At 59.2% G+C, this 22,138-nt stretch overlaps 1 protein-coding gene across 14 annotated transcripts in view; it reads right to left on the reverse strand.

The window, feature by feature from the left end:
* Nucleotides 1-1,841: 1,841 nt before the first annotated feature.
* BIN1 (bridging integrator 1) overlaps nt 1,842-22,138 on the reverse strand; it is a 55,416-nt gene continuing 35,119 nt past the window's right edge. For 3 of the 14 annotated variants that reach the window (XM_028101210.2, XM_028101211.2, XM_028101219.2), the window contains exons 6-17: nt 21,786-21,893; nt 20,870-20,962; nt 17,085-17,170; nt 16,806-16,881; nt 15,376-15,458; nt 12,342-12,489; nt 10,878-11,006; nt 5,912-6,019; nt 4,904-4,993; nt 4,526-4,636; nt 4,121-4,222; nt 1,842-2,471 (exon numbers count right to left, since the gene is read on the reverse strand). In XM_028101210.2, the coding sequence (XP_027957011.1) occupies nt 2,364-2,471; nt 4,121-4,222; nt 4,526-4,636; nt 4,904-4,993; nt 5,912-6,019; nt 10,878-11,006; nt 12,342-12,489; nt 15,376-15,458; nt 16,806-16,881; nt 17,085-17,170; nt 20,870-20,962; nt 21,786-21,893 (1,242 nt within the window). In that variant the 3' untranslated portion in view covers nt 1,842-2,363. Of the gene's footprint in view, nt 2,472-4,120; nt 4,223-4,525; nt 4,637-4,903; nt 4,994-5,911; nt 6,020-6,993; nt 7,018-7,509; nt 7,618-10,877; nt 11,007-12,341; nt 12,490-15,375; nt 15,459-16,805; nt 16,882-17,084; nt 17,171-20,869; nt 20,963-21,785; nt 21,894-22,138 lie in introns of all 14 variants that reach the window. The other 11 variants (XM_028101226.2, XM_028101228.2, XM_028101213.2 and 8 more) reach the window with 11 other exon arrangements.

Consider the following 22,138-nt stretch of genomic DNA (forward strand, 5'->3'; position numbering starts at 1 on the left):
TTCAGGTATCCACCCTCCTCCATTTGACCCAGCCCCACCTCCAGTTCAAGGCCTTGTAACTTTGGGGCCAATCAGAGGCCCCACCCCCAGCCACAGAAACTGACTCAGCCCTGCGGACTCAGGCCAATGAGACAAAGATTTGCTGAGGGGCTTCTGGGAAGGAAGACTCATGTCACTCTGCGGAGGTCTCTTCTGTACAGTGCAGTGCACAAACATCACACCTGAAACTGTTGGGAACCCTGTCCAAAGATGAAGCCAATACCTAGGGAAGAGGGTGCCCAAGAGCATCACAGAAGGCCTGAGCTTTAGCCCAAGTGCCCACCTACTTTAGATGCCAAGAATGCCCAGCCAAGGCTTGCTGAGCAAATGAACCCAAGGTTTGGTCACAATGTCCCAGTTCAGACCTGATGTTTAGGAGTGGGTGACACTAGAACTGTGAATACTTAAATTCCCAGAGGCAGAACCACGGGTGTCAGGGTCAGGGGGACCAAAAGAAGCAATGCCAGTGTGGTCTCCAAATCCAACCAAGGATGAGGAACAAGAAGCCAGCCAGACCTGGCCAGTGTCTGAGTCGCTATGGAAGGGCTTGGGAGCTGGCAGGAGGGAGAGGAGACCAGGGGGAGTTCCCAGAGATGGGCTGGGGCCTTCTGAAATAGTCTGGTCGCTGTTTGTGCAAAGTCTGTGCCCTTGGGCAAGGAGAGGGAGGGACCATTAGCACTGACAAGGTATGTGCTGCTTGCCTCTCTCAGACAGACACAAACCTGGCAAGTTCCCAGCTCCCAGACACTCGGCCCAGCTCAGGCTTCAGGCCAACTGCCTACCCACTTGGGCAGGGGTACTGCACCCAGCTCCAGCAGCTATGAGCTGTTAGTGTGGGAAGAGTGGACGAACAAATGAAAAGCTAAAGCTTCCGAAACAGGGGTAATGGAATGAGCTCCGTGTGCCTCCCCATGCTCAAGGAAACCACGGCGGGCAGGGCCAACAGTATCGGCCACAGACAAGGCAGGGCCACAGCAGTGACTATCCTGCCACCTGAAGCAAAGCTCAGGGGTTTTACCCAAAAATAAAGCTGAGATTCTGACGTTCGTCTCCTTCACCGGCTTTTCACCACTATCCAGAGTTATGTAGAGAGAAATCCCTTCCACTTGGAAGTCCAGCTGGTCCCTGGGCCCACAAGCACAGCTCTGAACCCGGGCCACCCCTGCATGTGTCACAGGCTTGCTCACAGCAGCCTAGCCCACTGAGGAGCTGAAGAACTGGGCTGCGTGCAGTGGGGACCTTCTTGCTGGAAAGCGAGGCAGGCGGCATAAGGAGGGAGAAGCTGGGCCATCTGGGCTTTTCTTTCCTGGCACCAGGCTCAGGCCTTCCCCCATGCACCTGAAGCCAACTGTGCAGGTTCAGAACCCTGTCCCACTACTCGCCAGCAAGCCACCAACCCTCCTTGGGCCTCAGTTTCCTCATCTGGGAAATGGAGTCCTGGCACCTGACCCCGGAATTCTCACACATATCAAATAATGTCACTTAGGGCGGCACCTAGCTGGCTCTTCAAGCACCTTCCCTGCCTGCCTCTCAGCCCCCATCTCCGGCACCCCACCAACCACCAGTCAAAAGGCCAGGGGGCAGGGGCTGAAGCTGTCAGTGGGGACGGAGGAACTCAAAAGGAGGTGGTGCGCACGCCGCAGCTGGTGGGGGAACTGCGAGAATGGAGCCTCTTGACCAGCAAAACTTGCCCTGGCAGAGGGTTTGGGGGGGGTGGACTGTCTCGGGAGAAAATCATTGATAATCACAGTGTCATCACATTGCAAACAGAAACGGAGCGAGGACAAACAAATGGACACAGGTTTTCTGAGTGTCTTTGTCAGTTTGTTTCATTTTGTTTGGAACACTAAGATTTATTTTCAAACAGCACACAGACGGTCTGCGGGGCAGGGTCAGGCCGGGCTGATGTCTGGGCCCTGAAGTCTCTGGAGAGACCCGACCCCACCCACAGCAGCTGCCAGGAAAAAGAGGACCCTTGCCCAGGCTGCTCGGCCGAAGCTTCAGGCGAGCATGGTGGCTCAGCAGCCCCCAGGCCCCGCCCTGCGGCCAGGCACACATGCAGGCGCAGTTGGGGGGGCGGCCAGGAACCTAACTAGGGGACACAGCAGCTTCAGGAACACTGGTGATTCCACTGGACTTGCCGAAAACAGGCTCTTTGGAAAACAACCTAATCTTTGGGAGAATACCTCTTGGCTTAGGTCTCTCCTCTCAATTTCCCTTTGCTTTTCAAAAGTTTAAAAACAAAATCAAAAAAAAAAAAAAACACACATTTTTCGGGAAAAGGTGTTCTTCACACGCCCAGAGAGCCGCACCAGCCGCTGCCCTCACTGAACCCGCTCAGTGAAGTTCTCAGGGAAGACGCCCCGGCATTTCTCCAGCTCCTTGTGCTGGTTCCAGTCACTCTCCTTCACGCCCATAAGCCAGCCTTCATCCTGAGAGTGAAACGGAGCACCCAGGTCACATGGGGTTGGGGACAGAGGGCACTCAAACCCTGCAGGGCATGGGTCTCACTGGAGATCTGCTGGGAGGATGTCCCCTCCTTCTTCCTGATCATTTCCTCCAGTCTATCATACCCACCTGAAAGAATGCCTCCTCCAGGCAGCATTCCCTGCTACCCCAGACCCAACCCTGCCCAAGCTAGGAGCCAGGTGGCTTTAACTCTGGCATTTGGGTGAGTCCTCCTCTCTCTAGAAAGGCAGCCTGACCACTGCACTGATCTGAATGTGTCTAAACGCCCTTAATCCCAGGCCAAGGAGTTTCCCACTGTCTGGTACCCACAGAGCACATCAGCTGTCCTTCCAGACTTCTACCAACAATACCAGAAATTTCTGGTGGGCATTAACCAGTGAAAGTTTCTCAAGTGACTCAAGGCCACCCCATCAAGCCCTCCACCTCAAACCTGGCCTTTGCTTTCATATTGACCCCTCACAGGGACCACCTACCCAAGCCCTGACAAGTTCCCTAGCCCCAGACCCTGGGCCTGTAGGGTCCATCCATCCCTGCCCAGGGTGGAGGCCATCACTGACCATGCTAAGCCTGGGATCTCCCTAGGTCTTCATTATGTCATTGCCTGTCTGTCACGGAGCCTATGTATGTCCCCTCTGACCCATGTCCACCCACCTACACGACCCCCACTGTGGGCCGGGAGCCAGGATTCTGCTTCTTAAAATCCCACCCAGTCCAGAGCTGGCCCAGGGAGGACATGAGTGGAGACCCCGGGGGTTGAGGGGAATTGGCAGATTTAGCACTGGGCCCAGGAAATCCTTGTTACTCAAACCTCCCAGCCCTTGTGGCCTCAGACAGTACCTGCTGCCCTCAAGTCCCAGCTCACTCAACACCCACAGTGAGGCTCCTGCTGAGAAGCCACAGCGACCCAAAGCAAGCAGCCTGTCTGAATTTAGGAGGGAGTCCCTGCTCTGTGCCAGCCCCAGTCTCCACCGGGAGCTCGCTCTGAGATTGACTAACAAGGAGGAGCCACAGCAGGCGAAGGGTCTGGGAGGCATCTGGCCTGGGAAACAGCTGGGGACAAAGCTGGGGCTGTTCAGGGGTCCTGCAGGAAACCACACACTGCCCCTGTGGGCAGGGGGCAAGACCAGCCTGGAGGAGGCAGCCCATCGTGGGGCTGCCGAGCGGGCACCTCACCAGCTCACTGCCGGGCAGGAGGGCTCAGTGAGAGGTGGCTCAGGGATCCTGTCCCAGGAAGGGAAGGAGACCTTGCGGGGTAGGGGAGGAGGAGGGGAGAAAGACACCTAGATGCAAAAAACTGAGAGAAAGGCAGAGCCAAGGAAGGAGGAAGCAAGAAGAAGGAAAGCTGACAGAAGAGATGGACAGAGGGGACACGGAGACGGGAGGGGGAGGCAGAGAGACCCAGGGAAATGTGACAGCACGGGAGAAGGGGCCAAAGGGAAGGGAGAGAGATAGGGGAGAGGCGAAGGGAGGGGAAAATAAGTAGCGGGCGAAGAGAAAAGGAAAGAGGAGGAGGAGGGGTGAGCCGCTGTGTGCTGGGCCTGTGGGTCTGCAGCTGGTCGGTCTCTGCTGCCCCCTGCTGGCCACTCCCGCCCCAGCCGGCCGGGGCCCTCACCTGCTCTTCTGGGTTCTGGAAGGGGATCACCAGCACCACGTCACCAGCCTTCAGCTGCAGCTCGTCCGTGTCAGTGGCCACGTAGTCGTGCTGGGCCTGTACCTGTAGAGGTTGGGCGAGAGCTCAACACCCCTTTCCTCCGAGGCCTTTGGTCGCACCTGCAAACTAGCGCGGTGCACCAGGCCTTGCGGTGGCTTCAGTGTGCCCTGGAAACATGGTGACCGGGAGCACGTAAAAGCAGCAGGACCAGGGCTCAAGACACCACCTCACCGACTGGGTAGCAGGGGTAGTGGGGGCAGGGGGACTTTGGGCACACCCACATAGCCTCCCAGCTCAGTGTCCTCATCTGTAAAAGGGCACTGTCGGGTCAGATGGAGGCTGTGGGGTCAGCGGGCCTGGGCTTACCTTGAACATGAACCCCGGGGGCAGGTCCAAGCGTCCCGCCCCGCTGCCACCCTCCACGGTGCCGTTCACAGTTGCTGAGAAGGTCTCTACCACCACCGCAGGGAGAGAGCTCTGGGGGGCGGGGCGGGGGGGGGAGGAAGCACAGTCAGCACGTGGGGAGCTGGTCCCGGGAGGGCAGGGGCCACAGGGGCAAGGGAAGGGGAGGGTCTCTGTGACTGATGCCAGACTGGTCTGCCTCCGGGTTCCTCGACAGGAACTGTGACCTGGACCAGCACAGAGCAAGGAGCACAGGCAAGACATGGGGCTGGGGAGCCACGAGCGGGAGGGCAGGTGGACAGCAGGAAATCAAAGACAGGGCCTTGGTCCCTGTCATCTTACGGAGGCCGCTTCACTTGCTGCTGTCTCCCCGGGCTCTTGGGCTCCAGCCGCAGGGTGGGTCCCCCCCGCCACCTCCGAGGCCTCCGCTGGCTGCAACATAAATGCCGGCATGGGGTCAGACACAGGACACACGCTGTAACCAGGACAAGGAAAGGGGCCATGGAGGGCAGCACCCCAAGTGGTGTCTAGAGCTCGCCAGTGCCTCTGTGTGGTACAGGGAGCCCCTGGAGGAAAGGCCAGGTCCCTGCCATGGGAAGCAGCTGGAGAAGGTGCTGGCAGCACAGAGATGCCAAGTGATGGGCCGCACAGGCCCCTGGATGCCACCAAGACCCTCCCTCACAGGCCCTGCCCTCTATGCCCCAAGACCTGGCCAAGCCTCAGCTTCTTCCCACCTGACTGGCCTGGTGGCTGAGCCAGCAGCAAGCACCTGTCCCAGCCCAAACAACTCAAGGGCAGGACAAGCAGCCCTTGCCTGGTTCTGGACACCGGCTCCCCGAGGAGGGGGCAGCACCGTGCTGGGCACCATGGTGGGGGCCCGGCCAAGGCAGAGTGGACACTGCCCAGCCTCCGTCAGGCTGACCTGGGCCAACACTCACACTCAGCCACTTCCGAGCTCTGGGAGCAATCACTCAAGCTTCCTAGCCCCCACTTCCTCATCTGTAAAAGGAGGAAATGTCTAGGTTAGGGTGAAAATTAAATGAGAAAATCCTGGAAAGTGCCTGCTATAAATCAGTGGATGCTCTGACCACTCCTCCCTCCCTCTGCAGAAGGCCTGAGCTGGGAGGCTGGGGCTGGCGAGGAGGAGAAGGGCCCATCTGGCCTGAATCACTGCAAACAGGAGTGACAGGCCCCATCCTGGGCCCTCTTTGGCTCATGGCCCTGGCCTCACCCTCAGGCCCACAGCGGCCTTGTGGCCTTGTCCATCCTGTGCCCCCTCCTCCAGGCTCTTCCTCGCAGCTACACCCCCAGAGACTGGGGACAGGTGGGGGCTAGCAGGTGGACACTTACTTGGGCAGGCCCCGGCTCAGCCGTCTGGCTGGGCCAGGCCACAGCAAAGGTGCCCTCGGCAGTGCTGGGCTCCCTGGAAGGCAGGCTGCCAGCTGGACTCTCTGTGGGCTAGTGACGGGCCACCAGGGAGAACAGGTCAGGAGGGGTGGGAGACCAGGGAGGAGAAGGTGTTGGGCAAGGGCACGAGACAAGAGAAGAGAGTCGTGAGCAGCCCAGTGTTGGCAGAAGGGAGACTGGGTACCTGCGGCAGGCAGCCTGGCCCAACGGGGGCAGACATGGACCCCCTAAAGGGAAAACCACTCCCACCTCCTTGCTCCTAGCACTGCCAACGGGATGAGCAGGTGCAAATGAGCCGCACGCAGCTCAGCACCCACACAAATCCACTCATCAGGATGGCTGCCCGCACCAGGCTCTCTCCGGCCTCCTCCAGAGCAACGCTATCCGGAGCCTTCGAGCTCCTGGAGAATATACTACCAGCACTCCCACACCAGCTGCTCCTGCTCCTGCAGAAGCTGCATCGTGGTTACTGATGAAGTCCCATGCCCCCCCGAGCCTCATGCCCGGGCCACCCAGTGAGGATGACACCGGCCTAGCAGGACAGCTCACATAAGGACACCTGGCCTCACCCTGCTTCTCCTGCGTCTCAAGCCACCCTCCTTCTCTCCCCTGTCCCAAAAGCTCCCTGATGCCGTTGCCCTGTAGGGCCCCCAAAGACAGACAAGTCCTCAAGGACAAAGACCCGCCACCCCAAGGCCCCCCTCGCGGGCTTCAGCCCAGCATGAGGACACCACATCCATCCCAGGCGACCACTCACAGACCCTGACTACTAAGCCGAACCACAGAGGACCCTCTTCTCTGGCTAAACTGAGGAGCCCCTTCCCCACGGGGTCTGGCAGACAGGAAGCAGTGGGGCAGCTGGAAACAAGCAGTGATGGCCAGCTCCCTGTGCGCACGAGCACCGGCCCCTGCATGCCCGTGCATGCACCTGTGAACGGGCTAGGTGCAGGACCGGGCAGGGTGGGCCGGGCGCACACGGAGGAGCAGCTCCCCCCGGGGGTGGGCACAGAGCAAACACGGCTTACCTCCCAGAGGTCCCATGGAATTGACTAAGCGCAGCAGAGAGGGAGAAGGACAGAGTTAGTACAGAGGTTAGTGATGGGAGGTGGGCAAGCAGTCCCCAGTGACCCCCCACCCCAGGTCCAGCAGGCACAGGGCAGCATGGAGCCAGGCTCCAAGGTCTCCAGAGAGCCAAGTCCTGGACACCTGCCAGGGGGCTGAGACCCCAGGCCAGGCAGTGCCCAGACACGGAGCTGCTGCCAGGAGACGGGCAGGATGCTAACAGGGGCCATAAGTTACCAAGTGAGTGTTTATCTGACCCTCCTTTTGAGGGTCTTCCCCCTGACCTGTGTCTGCCCTTCCCGTCCTCATGTTCAGGGCTAGAGGAGGTGACAAGAGCTGGGGGCCAGGGGAAGGGCAGTGAGTGGGAGGAGAGCCTGTTGACCCTAGACCCCAAAGGCCTGGCTCAGATGGGCACACGTGGCCAGACCCGGTGCCCCAGAGACCCATGGGCCCACAGGTGCTGGTGGACTCAGACCAACCTGACCAGAGGGCGTGGGCGCCTTCACAGGGCTCGCCACAGGCTGGAGGGGGTCAAAGTCCAGGTCCAGCAGACTGGCCTGCTCCGAGAAAGGCCCCGGGGCCTCAAACTTGGCAGCGTGGCAGAGGAGGATGGCAGTTAGTAACAGGCTGGGAGAATTCCACAGGGTGCCCACGGCAGGCGCACATGCTCACGGACACGTCTGCCTCACACACAAAGGAGCACTGCCTGTGCGCAACCCTGGCATAAGCTCTTCACACACAAAGACAGCACCCGCCACCCACCTCAGACACCAGCAACAGACCCACCGGGCAACAGCCACCAGCCCAAAACCACCCCCGGCTCTGCCGTCAGTCTCCATCCTACAGGCTGCGACCATCTCCCAGGGTCTGCTCCTCCTCTCTGCCCCCCGCGCCCACGGGCTCTCCCAGCGTCCCCAACCGCCCTCCCCCAGAAGCAGTACAGTCCACCACCCCGGGCTGGACAAGACCACACACACTCCCTCTAACTGAGAGGGCCCCTAGGACAGACACTGGCCTCCCTTCGCTGCCCCAGACAGACAGGTCACCTGTGGCGACACCCATCCACCAGCCAGCCCCACAGAGTGAGGACAGGGCTGAGCCAGTGCACACTGCCTAGGAGCCCAATCTTAAGTGCGGGTTCCCCAACACTGGGGGCACCTGTGCTCAACCTGCAGGTGCTACCCCCAGCCACCCCGAGATTCCCATTCAGTGGGCCTGAGTGCAGCCCAGGAATATGCTTGTAACAGGCATGGCCCCAGGATACTGTGTTCACACTGTGAGAAGCCAGCCCCATGGTAAGCTGGGCAGAATGATTAAGGCAGAGCTGCTCTTGAGGAGGATGGGCTGGGTCAGCACCAGCGCTCAGAGGACACACTGTCCTCTGAGAAGGCAGGGCCTGCTCAGTGGCACCTCCAGCTCATACACAGGGTTTCCCTTTGGGGGCCAGGGAGCACTTTGCCCGAGAGAAAAGGGCCCTGGCTTGGCCCTGGGTCCTCCTGCCCTACTTCATGTGGTGCTAGGAGGGCCATAGCCCCAACAGCCCAGGCCAGCCCAGCTTCCCATGTCTATTCGCTCTTGATTGCACCCAGTGCTGACAGGAGCACCCTCCCCACCTGTGTCCACCTGAGGTCTTCTAGCAAGAAGGACCTAAGGTTTGGGTCCCGGGGAGACGGTCTCCCCAGGAAGGCCTTTACAGCTGAGCTATGGCCCAGCAGGAGAGACCCAAGACTCTCAGTTCTGAGAACACAAGGCACCAGCTGTCCCACCGCTTGGAGGACTAGGCATCCAGTCTGGGCCAAGCCACAGACCTCAGAGGGCCCAGGCCAAGTGGTCTCACTTCCCCACCCCCAAAACCCTGCCCTAGGCTCACCCCCAGCCACTAACTTTCCTTAGGTTGGTCCCTGTCTAATGAGCCAGGGACGGGGCCGGGGCAGGGAGAGGGGTGGTCACTGCTCTGTCCCCATAACCCTGCCCTCTCTGAGCGAGGGAGTGCTCAAGATTCCATGAGTGCATGGCTTTTAGGTGCCCTCCCACCGGCTGGCAGCAGCAGTTCCCTCCACCAGTAGCCCCAAACACCAGCCCCTTGTCAGAAGTCCATCAAGCCCTGACAGCTGCCCTCTCATGCTCCAAGGGGACAGCACCACCCGGCCAAAGGGCAGACCACGTCCTCCCGCCCTGCCGCCCAGCCAGCCAGCCTCCCCACTATGCAGGATCAGAACTGTCCTTTGGTGCAGGGACACAGGCTACTCACCTGAGCCCTGAAGAGCAGCCCTGTTAGCACGGCATCACGGACAGCCCACCCCAGCCCCGGGCAACAGCACCCACAGTGGATGCTTCCCACCCTCGGGGCAGAGACCTGGCCCCCTGGAGTGGGCAGATGGGGTGGCAAGGCAGGCATGCAGCAAGCATAAGCACGGAGAGGCCGACACGCTCGGTGCAGGCAGTCTGGCTGCAGGACAGACCTGTGGGTTTCTCACCTGTTAAATGGGGCAAGAACCCCTCCCGGAGCATAGTTGAAACCCAACAAGGCCGCGTCGGTCAGTGGCTGGCACCATTCCCTACTTAGTGTTTACTAGTGCTCTGCGTCCCCCTGTCTCCCTCATGTGCACCGCCAGGGTGGAGACATACTCCAGCTGGAGAGCGTTCCAGCAGCACACCGCCCCAGACGTCGTGCCACTGGGTTTCCTCACCACTCAGGAGCACCCCTGGACCAGCCTTGGCCACCTTCTACAGAGAGGAGCTCCCCTGCCTCCCAGGGCCCACCAGCCACCCTGTAGTGAAATTTCCTAGTTCTAACTTGGAGTCTTCCTGCTGGGGCTTGAGGCCTACTTGCCCCAGGCCCCTCTTAGCAGAGACTACTGTCCTCAGGTCCCAACTGCCTCTCCCTCTGCACTTAGACCCTCTGGCCCTGCCCCTCCCCTCCAGACCTCTGAGCTCAGGCAAAGGAGCCTTCAAGGGGCAGAGCCCAGAGGTCCTGGGCAGAGCAACTCTACGGCAGTGCTCCAGAGCAGGGGATGCCACAGGCTGGGATGAGCCAGCCTGCACCACAAGTGAGGCCCCTAGTGGGAAGGGCCCTGGCTGCAAGGCCTGGAGACGTGGCTTGGAGGGGTGAGCACAGTGTGGCCTCTGTGAGCTGATCTGACGGTGTGCAGCCCACTCCCGTGCCACCACAGGGACCTTCCTGCTCAGCCCTCCTTCTGCCCATCTATGGGCAGGGATGACATAGCTTCTTGGGGCACTAACAAGCAGCAGCCCTGCTCTGTGACCCAAGCGCTGTCCCAGCGCCAAAGCCAGTCAGCAGCTCTGGGAGCTCAAGTCTAGATGCCTTGGCCGGACATTCCAGGGTCTTCCCAACTATGTTCCCACTGCCTCCTCTTCCTGCCCCACTGCAGCACTCTGCAGACACACTGAACTCCCAGAAGTCACCCCTCCTGGCCTATACACGTGCTGCTATCTCTGGCTAAAGCGAAGTGTCTGCTTGCAGCCACCTGGCAAATGTCACCTGCTCCAGGAAGCCTTCCCTGACTGGCGCGAGTCCTCCCCCACTTCCCGCTCTCCCCTTCGGTCATCGCATCAGTGGAGGTATGAGGCCACTACTAAGCTGACCGACTCCACGACAACCACCCACCCGTGTCCCTGCGTCTGGCCACAGGTACATACTCAGAGATGGATGAGGGAGGATGGATGGAGAGATGGATGAATGAGCAAGGGGGAGGAGGCTCTGGGCCAACCTCTGGGGCCAGATTCTGGCTCTTGAGGCAGAGGCGCAGAGCATGGGATGAAGGAAGAAGGCCATGCACACCCCAAGAGAGCAAGAGAGAGCTGGGCCGCGGTGGCCGCGGCTGACCTGGGAGGGGGTGGTCACGCTGATCTCAGGGACAAACGTGTCATCAAACAGGCTGAGGATCTGCTCCTGCTTGACCTCCTTGGACGGGGTGTGTTTGGGAGGCGGAGGGACTGGTGGCCCTTTCCGGAGCTGTGGGTCGGCGGGTGAGGGGCCGCGCAGGGAGGCCCAGCGGAGCATGGGGGGCGGGGCAGACAGACAGACAGAGACAAAGCCACGGTTAGTCACACCCCGGGCTGTGGCCGCACCCAGGGAACTGAAGAAGATGAAGCAAGAGGAATCACTGCTGCCCAAGGCACAGGCACCAGGACCACAGGACCACCCCCAGAGGGAGACTGAGGCAGGAGGCCCAGAAATGCTGTGCAGAGAGAGGATGAGGGGAGGGGACAGAAGGGGGAGAAGTGGAAAGAGAAAGACAGAGAGGGGACAGAAAAGAAGAGGAGGAAAAGGGAGAGCATGCCAGCCGCCCAGGGGCCGCTGCAGAAGGTCTGGGCTGACCCCCAGGGGGGCGAGACACTGCAGAGAGAAGCCATAGCTGAGAAACAGCCTCCCTCCCAGCCTGGGCTCTCTGCCCTCCCGGGACCCTCCCTGCACCTCCCGCTGGAGGAACTCTGGCTCGCCTGGCACCTGTGGAGGCCAGCGCAGAGCCGGAGCCAGTGCCAGGCGGGGGGCCCGGGCCAGATGGCCACACGCCTGCCCACCTGAGGGGCCTCAGGCAGGTCAGGAAACCCCCCAAGCCTGGGTTTCCTCAGATGTCGAGGTGGAGTGGGCATCCACCTCCCAGAGTGGTTGTGAGGAGTTAATGTATGACAGTGTAGAAAATGCTAGCACGGTGTCAGCCAGGAGCAAGTGCTGTTCAAGTGTGGGCTCCCTTCACACTCTTAACATCGTTATCCTAATCAGCTGCGGGACGGGCGACGGCCCACCACCAAGAGGGCTGCTGCCAGGAACTGAAGGCCGGGGGAAGGCTGACAGCTCAGACAGAGCTGCAGGCCGGCTCCCAGGGACGTGGCAGAAACCTGGAGGAGCCGGCAGGGCTGCGGGCCGGGCTTCGGGGGGCTTCTGGAAGCTCAGGGCCTGTCCCCTTGGCTACTTCATACTCCCCTCACTGCGCCCTTTCCCTTGCTGACCCTGGAAAGGTCCTGCATGGCCCCAGGCCAAAAGAGACAACGAGGAGGAGGCAAAGCAGCCACCTCCGCAGGTCTGGATGCCCCCGGGCTGAGAGCCCCGGAGCCTGAACCAAAAGGAAAGGAAGATGGAGGAAGTCAACAGTCCCAAGGGCCAGGGAGAAAGGGAAGGAGAGGGTGCTGCGGGGGCAGAGGGAGAGACACAGTCACAGGTGCCCCTGAGAGAAGGCAGGGTCACTGAGGGGAACCCAGGCCGGAGTTGGGGACGGAACACTGGGAAGCAGGGGGACACAGGTAATGCAGGAGGAAGAGGAGGGCGGGGAGCGAACATAGTGCCTACCTGAGATGGGGACTTGGGGAGGGAGGCCCCGGCTGTGGCCGAGCTAGGCGGCTCAGGCTCGTGGTTGACTCTGATCTCTGGGGTGGCAGCAGGGGAGCCATCTGGCGGAGGCGAAGGGCTCTTGTTCCCTTTTGCAGGGGCGTTGTCACTGTGGAGGTAAGACCAGAGAGGAAGCCCGATGGAGGGAGGTCACCGCTTACAAGAGGGAATGTACGAACTCACAGGTGTGCATGGGATGGGATGTGTGCCCCAGGAATCCCTGTGTGAAAATGTGTGTCCATGTGTGTATGAGCGTGCGTCCATCAATGTGTGGAAAGGAGGGGGTGTGTGTGTCCACATAGGTTTGCTGTGAAAATGTGATGTCCGTGTGTGCATGAGTGGATGTCCCCGCTCTTGCATGTGAGAAATGCACGTGCATGTGTATCAGAATGCGGGGAAAAGAAGGGGCGTGGGCACAGGGCCTGCCTTGGAGACAGTGACACCCCCAGGCAGAACTCCAAGCTGGAGGTCTTTGATCCCCAGGGAAGCCACCCCACAGGCCGCTGCCAGGCTCTACCAGGGAGCCCAGCTCCACAACACAAGAAAGCCAAACATCCTAGAGGCAAATGAGTCTCATCCCACACGTCACGTCACGCAGCAGCCCCTGTGCCCAGGCTGGGCCCCACTCCTCAGCCAGCCCCCAAATGCCTCGGCCGGCCTCCCTGCCTGTCCACCCACTCACACCAAGACACCAACCACTGCCCCGTTCCCAGGGTCCCCACTCCCCATCCACACCGCAGTCACCAGCTCTACACCTTTGCTCCCACAGACCTTTTGCGGGAAGACAAAAAAAGCCAATCAGAGGCCACAGGGAGAGCGGCTGCTGGGGATGAAGAGGGGAGGTCTCCCAGCCAAATGGTTCAGTATAGAATAGAGAACAAGGGCAAACAGTGTGCATAACCAGCCACTTGGGTGCGAGGGGGCAGGAAATACATGTTTATGTATTTGTCCTTGCATCAGGAAACTCTAGAACGGCCCTGACGAAGACTAGCCACTGGCCACAGGCAGCTGTTTGAATTTATATTTAAATTAAGTGAAATTAAAAGTTCAGCTGCTCAGTCACACACACTGAGTCACACTCAGGCCACATTTCAAGTGCTCACCAGCCCCCTGAGGCGAATGTCAGACAGGGCAGCTCTGGAAGGCTACAAAGAAGCTAGCGACCACATCACCCAGGGCGGGGGGGGGGGGGGGGGGGGGTGCGTTTAGATGACGGGACAGGCAACAGGCGTGTGAGGGACATCGTGGTCCCTCCTCATCTCCAGTGAATTTGTGTTTCACGGGAATGTATTTGCCTCCTTAAAGCATATATAGAAACATAGTATACACACACACACAATTTTTAAAAACCAGCACTGTGCTACCAGAGCCCTTCCCCTGAGCCTGGCCAGGCCTCCTTTCTGGCTACATTCCCTCTGTTAGCCTCCTGGTCTGGGCCACGGCCAGGAGGACACGCTGCGGCACAGAGAGGAATACACTCAGCTGAGCTCAGGCCATCTGCCCCCCTCATTCCCACCCGACAGCCCCTGAGCCCTCTGCCCCCCACAACACACACAGGACACAGAGCAGCCCCGCCGCCCTGCCGGCCCCCTCCCACCAGCATCCCTACCCGCAGCATCACACACGGGAAGACGGGTTAGGGGTTAGTGGTATCCTCAGAGCAGGGCGCTAGGCGCATGCACGGGGGCCGGCCGGCCAGGGTGCTGGCCTCAGACACCCCCACAAGGCAGCACTCAGTGCTGGTACCTGTTCTTCTTTCTGAGCAGCCGGGAGAGCAGTTTAGTTTTCTTTCTGTGGGAACGGACGGGACGCGGAGGCCTTCATTTTGGGCATGAATCAGATCTGATTTGAGGCTGGCCTGTTCCCTTCCCTCATCAGCAGCCCCTCTGCTCCGAGTGCCAGAGGGCAAAGCCTCCCCTAATACTCAAAGGCCATGCAGAGGGCCTGACCTTGCCCTCAGAGCCCCATCGCCCAGTCCTGAGGACCCCACTGGCCTCGGCCCTGGGATGGAGCTGAAAAAATGAGCAAAAGGAGCAGGCCTGAAACTGGGCCTGATGAGCTGGGAAGACTGCCGGCCACCCACCCTGCCTGTGGCTCGGCACACAGGGGCTCTGGGGGCCCACACTGCCAGGAGGGAGCAGTGCGGGGCAGCTGGTCGGCGTGGGGCCTTTATTCCCCACCCCCACCTGCCCCCTGTGGGCCCCTTTCTCTCAGCCACACATATTCAGTCTTATTTTCGGGGAGAAGAGGAGCAGCAACATTCACTGAATACCTTATCAGTCCTAGGTGATTCCCCAGTTGCCCCGGGGCACAGATACACTCAGCAGTTTTACAGAGGGAAGTTAGGGCCGTCCATGCTCTCCACAGTGTGCTGCCACAGGTGTGTGCAAGCCAGGAAGGAAGGGAGATCCCAGACTCGCTATTGTTTCCCCTGAGCCACAGCCAGAGGGCAAGGCACGTCCCCCTCCCTCACAGTTTCCCCTCAGGAAGCAGGAATCTCCTTGCAGCTGGAGGGGCCCTGCCAGGCCAGGCCAGGCAAGGCCAGGCCAGGCCAAAGACAAGAACCAGGATGCTTTCGTGGGTGTGCAGAATGCCACCTTCCAGGGACTCAGGCTTTCCCAGGAGCAGGAGAGGGGAAAGGTAGCGCCACCTCCCTGCTCCAGGAGGAAGGCTCACCTCCCAGGTGGCTCTGCCACTAGCACTGAATCATTTAGTTCCTGGGCCCCGGCTGCTCCAGCTCCCCTGGTGGGGGAGCCAGGCCCAGGCTCAGGTCATAGGCAGACTGCCCAGGAGTGCTCCTTCCCTGATGGGACACACCAGAGGAAACTGGGGTGCCCTACCCTGTTCCCCCGAGCACAGAGAGGCCAAACCCCCAGCAGCGGCGGGGCATGGGAGCCTCGCCCTGGCCTGGCAGGAATATGGGACCCCGGGACCCTGCCCCAGACCACACCTCCCCCCAGCCACCTACAGCCAGAGGGCAGTGGGCGTCACACACCTGGGCTGGGCCTTGACTGTGAAGGTGTTGCTCCCGTGCTGCTTCTCCAGGCTGACCAGCACATCATTGAGGTTCTGGTTGAGCTGCAGGACAATTGGCAAGTAGGTGGAGAGTGCCTCTGGGGCCACCAAACAGCCCCACTCTCCCCAGTAACATCCCTGCTTCTCCCCAGCCCCTAGCCCCTTCCTTGCACCCCTGTCCCCTACCAGGAATAAGCTTTCCTTACCACATGAGTGGGAACTGGGAACCGCACACCAAACCCAGAAAAACAAAGGGGAAAGATGGAGGAAATGGGCTACATTGCTAATTGTTATTGTTTCGGAGGACTATCTTTTCCCTTCTTCCTATTTGTAGAAATTTCCTAAAATGCCTCACATAGCTTATACTGTTTTTAAATTTTTTTAATTGTTTCTGCAAACTAACTGTTGATTCTAATTGTTAAGGGCATTTTGCCAAGATGTTTTCAGGCCACATTACGACTGCCAGAGATTTCACCAAAAGCACCAAGGCAAGACAAGAGGTTTATCTCATGTACATAGGACATTCTCATTACTGAGAAAATTTCCCTCTTTTGCCTTGGCCACCAGGAACCTCAGAACTGAATTTTCTTCCTACTTTACATAAATGTTTCCTTCCCCCTGAACACCTCTTTCTGTTTGTTTGGATTTTTTTTTTTAATTTTTCATTAAGTTGTCTCAAATCTTTAAAGGGAGGGAGGAAAAGAAAGGGAAGACCCAAAAGGCAGGAAACCATAGTCAGGGTGGTGACTCAGGGGAGGCCCCAAGCTGCTTTTCCTCCTCCCGCCCTGGGCCTGGAATCCACTACCATCACTTTGTTCCTCTGGGGCCAAGAGACAGAGGAGTTTCTCCAACTCTGCTTTGCAAGTTTAACTACCAGTAAAGTTAAAATTAAAATAACACAACATAGGAATTTGAGCTAATCAGACCCCTTCTTATACCAGATTCTGGCAGATAAAGTAGACATATTTCAATGTCTTAAGAAACATGAGAGAAAAATTGAGAAAATTCCAGTATTTTATTGATTATTTGCCTACGAACTGGGAAAGGGTGCCACGGGTCTCTGACCCGGAGCTCCCTGGGCCAACATTGACAGCTCCAGAGGGCCCGGCTCTGTCCAGGCAGGAGGACTGAACTGGGGGCAGAAAGGGGGCAGGGGCCGGGCCTATGGGTCCTGCTCACAGCGCCCCCAGCACTCCCACTGAGGCTAGACACTCTAGAATGGAGAGTTCCTGGAGGGCAGGGCAAGGTGGCGCCTCCCCAGGGCCCAGAGGCGGTACTGTGGTCACTCGCGTGTACCAAACCCCAAGCGGAAAGAGGGAGCTTGGCCGGCCCGTTGCATGCCTCTGCCCCGACCCTTGGCAGCAGAGCACGGCCCAAGGCCTGAGGCCCCCAGGGGTCACCAGGACCTACCTTACTCATCTCCTTGTGGAAGTTCTCCTCCAGGCCCGCAATGCTCTGAAACGTGTTCACATAGAAACCTACACGGCTGAAGGAGGGAGGGAGGGAAGGGAAAGGGCAAAGTGAACACACAGATCAGTGCAGATGGCCCAGGAGAGCCACACACGCACTGATACCCCTCCAACCCTCCCCAGAGACACAAACCGTGGGAGGGCCCGGGGCTCAGCCGACAGACACAGGAAGACACCTCGGGCAGCCTCGGGAGGGAGGCTAAGGCTCAGTCCCACTCACCTGTTCCACAGGGATGGCAGCTCTTCCTGCAGATCCACGTTCATCTCCTCAAACACTTTCTGGGCTTTGATGAGCTCCTCCTCTGCCTGAAGGGTGGGACTGGTCATTCTCCTCTGCTGGGCCTCTGTCCCAGCCAGCCCAGGCCAGGCCAAGCCCACCCCCCAAGACCTGCTCCCCCTAACCTCCCACCCAGTGCACTGGGACCAGGGCTCTGGGCAAGATGGGGGTGAACCAGATGAGGACACTCAGGGGGCCTTCCCCATGCAGCTTCTTGGCACCTGCAGCCAGGTCTGTAGGGTCTGCTCCAGGAAGGGGAAAGCAGAGCAGCCATGGCTGGAGGGAGAACCCCCCTATCAGACCCAGGTAGGCCAGGAGGGAGATAAGGGGTAAGCAGGGCACAACAAGAAGGCTCGAGACAAGGGGCCCAGGAGCTGGGGCCCAGGAAGGAGGCAGATGCAGACCCCAGACCCAGCAGGGCTCTGCCCACTTACATGAGAACCCCTCTCAGGCTAAGCATCAGCCTGCTGCCCAGCTCCCTCAGCCTTGCCCTTGCTGTCCCTGCTTGATATCCCTTTCTCAAAGTGGATCCTACTCAGCCTCAGCCACCTCTTTGTAGGACGTGGCAGCAGTATTTCCTATGCCTACACCTCTCTCTTCGGTGACCTGTCCCCACCAGCCGGAGGCCAGAGGCAGCAGCTCAGGCACATCCAGGAAAGACAGGGGAAAGACGGGGGAGAGGGTAGGGACAGGGGAGGGGGGCGCTAGGCTGCTGGGCAGGATGCCTGTGCTCACCCCCGAAGCCCTCACCCTACCCAGGAGCGAGGTGGCAGGCCCAGCGCCTTCCGGGCCTGCTCACACCCACCAGCAGGTGGTGCTAAGGCCCCATCCCACAACAGAAGACCATAGGGAACAGGGCAGCAGGCTGCGGCCGAGGCAAGGGTAGGGGTGAGTCACAGACCCTGGGCAGAGAAGGGGCTCTACTAGCTCATTTGGAGGGCGCTGCTGGAAACAGTGACTCAGGGGGGTTACTTGGATTCAGGGTCTGAGTCACAACCCAGGAACGTGGCAGGCCCCTCCCCGGAGAACACTTCCCACCAGCATCCTTACATTCTCAGGCCTTCTGGCAAAAGCCGCCAATTGGCCAGAACACCAAACTGCCACAAAGCACATGATTTCCCCAGCCCACCCAGCGGTCCTATCCAGCTTCAGGCACCAGGTCAGCCCCAGTGAGCCTGTACCTCTGCCAGACCAGCCTCGGTGGTAGGGGTAGGGCTGGAGGAAAGAGGGGCCACCTCGCTCCTGACTACAATTACCTTCATGCTGTCAGAACTTGCTAGAATGAACATAAGCTCCATTCCTAACTTTCTAAAGTCTAATTTAAAAATTAAAAGTAGAGCAGGAAAAAAAAGAAAGAAAAGAAATGTCTGTTTGAACATGCATGCCTTGGGCAGCTCCTGGAGAGGATCAGATCCAGCAGGCCTTCCCTGCCTTACCCCACTGGGCATCCCAGTACCTGAGTGGAGGCCACTAACGTGAGTCTATACAACCCACAAAATGAGAGACTCTTACCACAGGTCTAACCATGAGTGCTGACACTGTCACACACCCAGCTGCCGAGGGTCTGGCTCAAGGCCCATGCTCGCCAGCTCCCATGCCCCCAGAGACCAGCTCAACATCAGCCACCACCCCTACGATGCTGGTCCTAACTCCTCAAAGAACATCCGTGACAATGATGGCGACAATGACACGCAGCTCGTTGCTGTAGGCCAAGCCCTAGTCACACGCCCAGCAATGCTGCAAAGAACAGGGTGGCTCTGTTTTAGTGTTCCTGGAACTCAGGGCCTGTGTCTGTTATTCCCTTTGGGTCCCATTCCTCATATTCTGGCTGTTTCAGAAACACTTGGGGTGGCAGGAAGTAGGGGGAAAGCTGTCCATCGTTGGGCAGGCTTTGCAGCCCCAGTGGCTCGGCTTGATGCTGATGGACACATAGAGCAGGCCGAAACAGTCCCACTTACCAGGCTGCAGGGCACCAGGGTCCTACAGGCAGGTTTGAGAGGACTGTGACCGGTGCAGACAGCAGCTCAGAACGAGCCCACAGGCTATGTGGTGCTCGTCAGCTTGAGAGAGCACAGCTTCACCAGGCCACACTCCCTCCCCAAAGTCAAGTCAGCCAGCAGGGCAGTCCCAGGACCCCAGTGCCCCAGCTCACAGCCAGCCAGCTGCCAGGGGAACTCAGAAGGCTCTCCAGCTTCCAGCCAGGCATGAGGCAGGGTGGGGGCAGAAAGAGGATACACTCAAATAAAAACTGCATCCAAATGGGAAAGCCAATTTGGCCAAAAGGCCAAACATCTGCAGTCCAACAACCAAAAATGAGATCATGTGCCTTAGCCTCCCTAGTGGCTCCCCTGAGGTAGGGGTGTGGGGCCCTCCCAGCAGGATCCCCCACCCACACCCATCTCAGGAGCCCAAAAACAGCCATGGGCACTACCCCCAAGCCCCACAGTCTCTCAGGGGCAACAAAAAATTTCACCTGGTCTCCTGCCAAACCCACTTCAGGGAAAATTATGCAGAAACCCTGGCTCTGGGTCAGTGGCCCCATCCCCCTCCAACCAGAAGTCCTGAACTCTACAGGCAGGGCTGGTGCTCCAGCCTCTAGCTCCTCCCCACCTCCCACGGACCATCTCCCCCAGACTTGGGAGATCCAGGGTCACCCCGGCCTCACGGTGGGGCTGTCACCGACTCCAAAGTCAGCCCCATAACTTTGGCCTACAATAAATCAGGCAGCAAGTCAGGTAAGAAATTGGGCCATGAGCCCATGCTGAGCCCTGAGCTCTTCACATCACAGGCATTCAACATATGTGGGTTGAAGATGATGAAATGAGGAGTTGGCCCAGAAAAAATCGGGCAGCTGCCCAAAGAGAAACCCAACCTTGTGGGTCAGGGCTCCATCGCCCGCCCCCACCTCAGGACCATGAGGGGTTCTGGAGTCCTGTCAGTTTCACTGGAGAGAAAACCATAAGGCCACCTCTCCCAGAGTGTGTCTAGCGGTCCCCAGCCACACTGTGCTCACCCAGAACCCAGCCCGTCCCGAGGGCGGAGGGCTGAGAAGAGTGAAGTATTGCCAGGAAAACAGGATCAGTCAGGAGTTTTGTACAAAGAGCCTCCTCCGAGAAGCCCTCCAGAACCACTCTGGTGCCTAGTTTGCCCTTCATGAAACTCCCAAAGAGCAGACCCTTTAGGCCCCAGGTCTCAGCATCCCAGCCACACTTGAAGAGCCTTGCCGGGGCTCCCCGTCCAGGAGCACCATGAGGGCCCACAGGTCCCAGGGGTCCCTGTGAGCTGGGGATTTTGCATCTCTGGGCAGGTCTGTCTCTTCAGTAAATTCTGGGCAGCCTCACAGTTTCTGTGAGGCTTGAAGGAGAACACATGTCAGGACAGGAGCCCTCAGAGAGGACAAATGGCTCAGAGGCTTTCCTGCATTCCCAGAGGCTAGGATTTCATAGAGTCTCAGAACTACCAGAGACCCGGGCATGAAGCAACAGCCCGGGGCCCTCCCCAGGTTAACCAGAGCCCCAAGCCTCTCTCAGCCCCCACATTTGACCTCAGGTCTCATCTGAAGCAGGAGCTCTCTCAGCAGAGACATTTGTAAACGGCCCTGCCCCCCAACCCAGGAAAGGGACTAAGCCCTCCCCCGCCCTGGGCAGTGCAAGACAGGCGCCCAGCGCCAAGGACAGGACAACAGACCAGCAGGCGCGAGCACGTGCAAGGTTAGAAGCCAGTGTCACCTGATTTCGGAGCAGGTTAGTTTGAGCTACGAGATGAGCTTGCAGTTTGCCTTGGCACCACTGGGGGGCAGCTTTCTCAAGCAGCGAGACAGGCTGGGGGTGGGGAGGGGAGGTCAAGGCAAAGGAGAGTGGAGAAACAGGAGGGAGATGGGGAGAGAGAAACAAAGACACAGATATTAAACACCAAGTCCAAACGTCTCAAATGCAATGACAGACAAGCTGGCCACCCCTCCAGGGGGCCAGCCCCCCAGCAGGTAAAGGCCCCTTGAGGCTAAAAGAATTAAAGGGAGCCCTGGGCAAGGGGCAGGGAAAGGGGTGAACTCCAACTGCAAAGCAAAATGTGAGAGTCGTTAGCAGGGGCAGAGGGGCTCAGCAAGCTTGGTCCTGCCCCGGGGTGGGCTGGGGAGAGGGGAGCCACCCTCAGCCCCTCACTTGTGGACAGCGTGACCAGCTCAAGCCCTGTGCCCCGAGGCTTGCTCCAGCGGAGACAGGGTCACATCGGATCCCATGACAGAATTCCACTCAGAGCACGCCAGGTCGGGTGGGGCCGTCCCGGTGAAACCCAAGCCAGGCCTGTTCTCATCCTGGAAAGTGGCCTCAGAGCAGGGCGGAGGGCCCAGGGCCCAGGGCAAGCACCACAGAATAGGCAGGAAGTGGACCCTCACCCAGGTGCCCACAGAGGCCTCTCCCTCACCTGCCATGATCCCAGCAGTATCCCTCACCCCGCTTACCACCTGGGACTAGTCACCAGCTGTAAACCCATCTGCAAGTGGGGTTGATGATTCCTGCCCCAGGGGAGCAGTGATAACCAACAGGGCAAAAGGGTGCAGTGAGCACAGCACAAGAAGAAGGCCCCTCCAGGGGACTTGGGTACCCTCCGTTAGGCTCTCCCCCAACCCTGCCCTCCAGCCCTTACCTTGGCAATTTTGGCTTCATCCTTCTTTTTGGCAGTTTGAAGGGACTCGTAATGGTGCCGGGCACTGTCATAGTCCACCAGCTTCCGCCCTCGCTTGGCAATGCGTGACTGAGGACAGACGGAGGTGAGGGGGTTGCTGGGATGCTGACCCAGGCTGGGCTCAGAGAAACTGGGCTGTGGGCACTGGGAGCTGGATGAAGCCAAAGGGCCCAGGGCAGTCGACCCCAGGCTCAAGAAGTGCATCTAATGCATGCTTGAAACACTTCGTCCAACATTTCTGGGGGCAAAGAGCTCACCCCTTCAAGGCGACCCATGCCCTCAGGGGGTCCTTTCTTAAACAGAGGTCAAACCAC

This window comes from Eumetopias jubatus, unplaced genomic scaffold (assembly GCF_037043125.1).
Source record: "Eumetopias jubatus isolate StellerSeaLion01/CBP00866 unplaced genomic scaffold, mEumJub1_p1.0 scaffold_3, whole genome shotgun sequence".
Lineage (NCBI taxonomy): Eukaryota > Metazoa > Chordata > Mammalia > Carnivora > Otariidae > Eumetopias > Eumetopias jubatus.